Source organism: Molossus molossus, unplaced genomic scaffold, assembly GCF_014108415.1.
Source record: "Molossus molossus isolate mMolMol1 unplaced genomic scaffold, mMolMol1.p scaffold_m16_p_2, whole genome shotgun sequence".
NCBI lineage: Eukaryota > Metazoa > Chordata > Mammalia > Chiroptera > Molossidae > Molossus > Molossus molossus.
Genome location: NW_023425355.1, coordinates 139,228,024 through 139,234,023, shown reverse-complemented (window position 1 = coordinate 139,234,023; position 6,000 = coordinate 139,228,024). Strand labels below are relative to the sequence as shown.

General features: G+C 41.4%; 1 protein-coding gene and 1 pseudogene across 1 annotated transcript in view; both read right to left on the bottom strand.

Annotated features, from left to right (window-relative positions):
- Positions 1-405, bottom strand: LOC118636391 (annotated as a pseudogene).
- Positions 406-3,477: 3,072 nt separating this feature from the next.
- Positions 3,478-6,000, bottom strand: part of ASB11 (ankyrin repeat and SOCS box containing 11) — a 31,904-nt gene continuing 29,381 nt past the window's right edge. Inside the window, exon 7 of the mRNA XM_036270819.1 lies at positions 3,478-3,878. Coding sequence (XP_036126712.1) covers positions 3,754-3,878 — 125 coding nt within the window. The 3' untranslated portion in view covers positions 3,478-3,753. The remainder of the gene's footprint in view (positions 3,879-6,000) is intronic.

Here is a 6,000-nt window from a genome sequence, read left to right as displayed (position 1 = left end):
TTAAAACCCATGAACCTTCAACTGGTCGTCCTTAGTCAGTCCAGTCTCTACAAGGAACTGGCATATGTTCTTGTGCTGGTCATCCTGCAGCTGAATTACATCTCCATATAATCTGGATGCTCAATTACAGTACCACTGCAGGCAAATTTCTTCTTAAATGCCTTTAGTAATTTATTTTTATCATAATCATGTTTGATGATCACACATCGAAATAATATTTTGAATATATTCGCTTAAACAAAATTAATCATTAAAAATCCTTCGGACAGTAGTAAGGGTCTTCCTGCTGTTTCTCTGTTGAACACTTATATGGATATACTCCTCAGTGCCAGCAGGAAGCAGATCATCACCCTCACTTGCATCAGCAAAGGGGCTGAAAGAGTGGAGATTCTGGATAGTGAACATATGATAGGATTCCTTTTCCTCCATGGAAAGGGCAGGCCTGTGGAAGGCTACTGCCAGAGAATGCAGGCACAGGGGGGTGGAGCATTGAAAAGGGAGGGGGTTCAAGGCGCTAAGTCATTAGCAGATGGCTCAGTCACTAGGGCCAATATGTATTTTAATTTATCAGTATTTTCCTTTAAAGTTTCTGCTTTTGATATTATGCTTTAAAAAGACTTTCCATTTCATGCATATTCATGAAAATTTTATTTCAGTATTTTATAGAATCATTAAAAAAATTTTAACATTTAAAAAATGAGATTTGTCCCTGGCCGGTTTGGCTCAGCGGTTAGAGTGTCGGCCTGCGGTCCAGAGAGACCTGGGTTCGGTTCCCGCTAGGGGCACGTACCTTGGTTGCAGTTTGTCCACGGCCCCGGATGGGGTTGTGTGGGTGGCAACCAGTCGATGTGTCTCTCTCCTGTCGATGTTTCTCTCTCTCTCTTCCCCCCTTTATCCCTCCTGCTCTATCTGAGGATAAATGCAAAAATGTCCTTGAGTGAGGGTAAGAAAAAAAGACTTGTTTTTGAAATATGATATAAAATAAGAATTTAACCTTTCCCCCAAATAATTTACTAATTGAGATGAACTTATATGATATTCCAAAGTAGTGAAATTTAGAAAAAAGGCCTAGAATAGCACTGACAGAAATATGATGCTAGCGACATGTATCATTAAAAATTTATTGTAGTCACATTTATAAAGTAAAAATGAGTGGAAAGAATTTTAATGATTAATTTTGTTTAAGCTAATATATTCAAAATATTATCATTTCAATGTGTGGTCAACATCAAAATCATTAATAAAAGATTTCACATTCTTTTTTCTTTTCTACTGAATTTTCAAAACATGGTATATATTTTGTACTTATAGCACTTCTCCATTTAGCCTAGCAACATTTCAACTGCTCAATAGCCACACGTAGATAGTGGCTTCTGTACTGAATAATGTAGGTGTAGAGCAGTGTTTCTCAGCCTCACACTATTGACATTTTAGACCTGGTAATTCCTTGCTGTGGGGACCCGTCCTGTGCCTTGCAGGATCATCAGCTGCATCTCCAACCTCCATCCACTAGATGTCAGTAGCATCCTTTCCCCAGTTGCTACACCCCAAATTGTCTCCAGACTTTGCCAAATGTCCCTGGGGGTGGGTAAAAGTAGGACTAATTGTCCCCAGTTGAGAATCAAAGGTATAGAAAAACAGAAAAAAATACATGTTTGGAACAAATCTTAGGATCACCTGAGAGAAAATTTTCTGTTTAGAAGCTAATATTACTATAGTCACTGAACCATAATAGGAGTACCTACAATAATTAAAGCCTATCCAACTTTCATGTTTTAAATTCACAAAAAGGAGAAGAATGGGGGTGGCAGAAGGGGAGGAGGTTGGGAAGAAGAAAACGGAGAGAGAGAAGAAAAAAAAAAGGAGAAGGCGGCTGTTTTTGAGTATACCTTTTTGCTTATTTGGGGCCCCTACTCACAGAAATAATATTGACCCACAAATGAGCCCATCTTGGGACTGGCATTGCCCTGGAATTATTTAAAAGAACCCTGGGACTCTTGATTTTGAAAATAAGCTGATGGATGCTTGGGTTGAAACATGCATCAAACCGTGCCTATGGGTTCAGATAGTGAGAGCACTCAGTGTTGCTCAATTCTAGAACTGTCTACTTCACATAACAGCATCTAATATCAAAAGTGATGAACAACAGACCCCAACCTCCAGGTGAGCTTATCTCCTCTAACAACTCTCTTACCAACCAGGACGTCTGTAACTGGGAGCCTCAATTAATTGTGGTGTTTTCAAAGTATTTCTCTTTTTGCCCAGCTGGTATGGCTCAGGGGTTGTTGACCCATGCACCAGAATGTCACCAGTTCGATTCCCGGTCACGGTATAAGACCAAGTTGTGGGCCAAATCCCCAGTGGGGGACATGCAGGAGGCAGCCAATCGATGTTCTTTCTCATCAATGTTTCTCTCTCTCTCCCTTTCTCTCTAAAATCAATAAAGGAAAAAAATAAGTATCACTCTCTCTCTTTTTTTTTTTAATCCTCACTCGAGGATATTTTTCTATTTATCTTCAGATAGAGTGGGAGGGAGAGGAGGAGAGAAAGAAACATCAACGTGAGAGGGACACATCAACTGGTTGCCTCATGCACAACCCCGACCAGGGCCGGAGATGAACTGCGACCAAGTACATGTTCTTCACCCAAGTCAAACCTACGACTCATTGGTCTGCAGGCCAACACTCTACTGCTGAGCCAAACCAGCCATGGCTAAGTATTTCTTTTACATATATATATATATATAAAGAAGGCAAGGAAGGCAGCTATGCTAACCACTATACAAAAACTCATAGACACAGACAACAGTATGGTGGTTACCAGAGGGAAGAGGGTGGTTGGTCGCAAAGGATAAAGGGGGTCAAATATATGGTGATGGAAGAAGACTTGACTTTGAGCAGCAGGCACACAATGCATTATACAGATTATTATAGAATTATACACTTGAAACCTATATAATTTTATTAAGCAATGTCACCCCAATAAATTCAATTAAAAATAAAAAGGTATGGAAATCAAAATTATAGCAGAGATTTATTCATAGAAGGAAAGAAAGCAGGAAAGAGGGAAGAACTAAATCAGGAGGAACACATCTTAGAATATTCATGTTCATCACAATCTTATTCAACCTGATTTACATGTGTCTATATGATACTCAGAATGTTGACCCTTAGATAACTGAAGATCATGAGCCCTCAAAAATAGCTTATAATTTCCACTCTACCTCAAAGTTGTTTCTTTTCCCCTCACCCGAGGACATTTTTTTTTTTTTTGACGAGGACATTTTTTTTTTTTCGATATTTTGTTCAGATAGAGTGGGAGAGGGAGTGAGAGAGGGAAACATCAACGTGAAAGGGACACATCAGGTGGTTGCCACCCACACAACCCAACCAGGGCCGGGGACAAACTGCAACCGAGGTACGTGCCCTTAGTGGGAACCGAACCTGGGTCTCTCCAGACCACAGGCCAACGCTCTAACCTCTGATCCAAACTGGCCAGGCCTCAAAGTTGTTTTTAAAGTTTCTTAACAAGTGCTAAAACTGAAAGGTTTCTGATTGCCCCATGGTTAATGAGAATGTTAAACTAACCAGGAGTTTCCACTTCCTAAGGGTTTCCAGTTCATCAGGGACTTAATCTAATTGGCTTAGCTCTTTTGAAGATACTGAGTCTAGCTATTGGGCATATACACTAGGTACCCTGTGCACAGCAGACAACAACTTGATTATTTCCAAGACCTTCCATGTACATTTGGGACTACTGGTAGAGGAGGAATCTTTGCAGTGGCTCCGGCAGATGTAGCTTGTGGATGCTTTGATGACATGCTCGACCCAAGTACTTCCGGACACACAGGCGACAGAGCTGGGAAAGAGCAGGCGGGCCTAAGGAAGGAATTAAAACATTGTGAACCTTATGCTAGCAGGGTGGAGGTGGGGAGAAGGGGAGACCAGAGGACTGGAAGAGGCCGAAACTTTCTAAAAGACTAAGAGAAGCTGGATCTGTATAGGAATTAGAGAGTGAGGTAGCAAACACTCAATTCACACAGGATTCTGGTTCGCCCCTTGGACAGGGACATATTTCTTTAAGTTGAGCCTCCAGTGGTAATTACATTACCGATATTGAAGAATAAGGCTAACTAGAGGCAAGTTAGGAATGAGGCGTGGGGTCTAAAGGGAATGCACTTTATTCATGTACCACATGTGCCAATGGATGTGAGCCAAAGACAAAATGCAAATAGAAGCACTGAACATGCAAGACCCTGAGACAGAACTGCAGAGCAAGGGACGACAGCCAAGAGAGTGTCAGCAGGAAGCCCAGCCTAGGTGGTCACAGAGGCAGTGTCAGGAGATGTGCCAGGGGCCTGGCACGCAGGGTCTTCCTGGATTGCCCGGTTCTAGCTTCCCAGGAGGTGGTGCTGCCTGGGTCCTGACTCATACTTGGAGGGTCTCCCATTCTCGCAAAGGATACCAGCTTAATAGAAAATCAGGAGAAAGGACCTAACTCACTTAGACCCCATTGTACTATGAACCTCTGTCTCACAGACACCTGTAGAGTCATCATGCCTATGGCTTTGAGTCCTAAAGGAAAGTAAACTAACGAGAGTCCAAAATATGGTTGAGTAGGATGAATGAGCTTTGGGCTGGAATACTAGTTATAAAGGGGCATTTGTAATGTCCCATTATTTTATAACCTGACTCTATCAAGAAAGATGTCTTCAGCCTGGCCAGAGTGGCTCAGTTGGTTGGAGAATTGTCCCGTGCACAGAAAGGTTGCCGGTTTGATTCCCAGTCAGTATACATACCAATCGATGTTTCTCTCTCACATCAATGTTTCTCTCTCTCTCCCACCCCTCAATTCCTCTCTCTAAGCATGTCCTTGGATGAGGAGTAAAAAAAAAAAAAAAAGAAAGAAAGAAAGATATCTTCAAGTAGGTCTATGTAATTACTGGACAATGTTTTCCTTTTCAAGAAAATCCTACTATAGCAACATCTTGCCCAGGAGAAATGGTGGACAGCACGTGTTAATAGCCAGATAACACTTGCATTGATATTGCCAAGGAACATCCATATGATAGAAAGCTACCTGGAGGAACAATCGTCCTTAGTTAAAATCTTGGGATGCAAGAATGGAAAGTGTTTCCATCTTTCACCCAACTAAAGCTCCTCTGGAAAACAGTAATGGCAGACAAATTATCCAGTTTGCCTAAACAAGTTCAGACACCAGTGTGAATTCTGATGTAGCTAGTGTTTAGCTTTCTAGAGCAAGTGGCTATATTTAGGAAGACAGAGGAACTTGCTTATAAGAAATACTTGGACCTGGAAGCATTCTTGATGGAAGAAAAGAGGAAATATGACAACCGCTATAAACCATATTCTCATCTAATACTTGGAAAATACCTGGTATTTCCAAACTAGGAGCTGGTAAGAAAGATCCTAATTCTTCAAGTGGAGATTCAAATTACTGAACAATCATTAATGACATGGACTACTGGAAATAATCTAGACCAGCGGTACAGTCGGCCCTCATTTATCGTGGTTAATCAGTTCCAGACTCTACCGCAATAGATGAATTTCCGCGAAGTAGGATTCTTTATTTATACAGTCATCCTTCACCACTTCACACATCAACTTTCACAGCTTCACTTGATCGTGTGTTTTTTTTCAAATATATTGTAGCGAGGGACAACTGGACTCAACATGTGGCCTCAGACCAGCAGCATCAGCACCACCTGGGAGCCTAGTGGACATGCAGTGTCTAGATTCAGACCTGCTGAATCAGAATCTGCATTTTAATGAGATTCCCCTGGTGATCTTTATGCTCCTTAAAGCTTAAGAAGCACTGACCAAAGTATTCCTAAAACTACTGAACCAAGCATTGCACTTCGAAGGTATATAAGACATTGGGGTGGTTTCACAAAATGCAACTGGTGAGTGAAAGAAAACCCTCCTCCACTAGAAAATGAAGATTCAGGATTGGGCCATCATAATGTTAAGAACACATGTT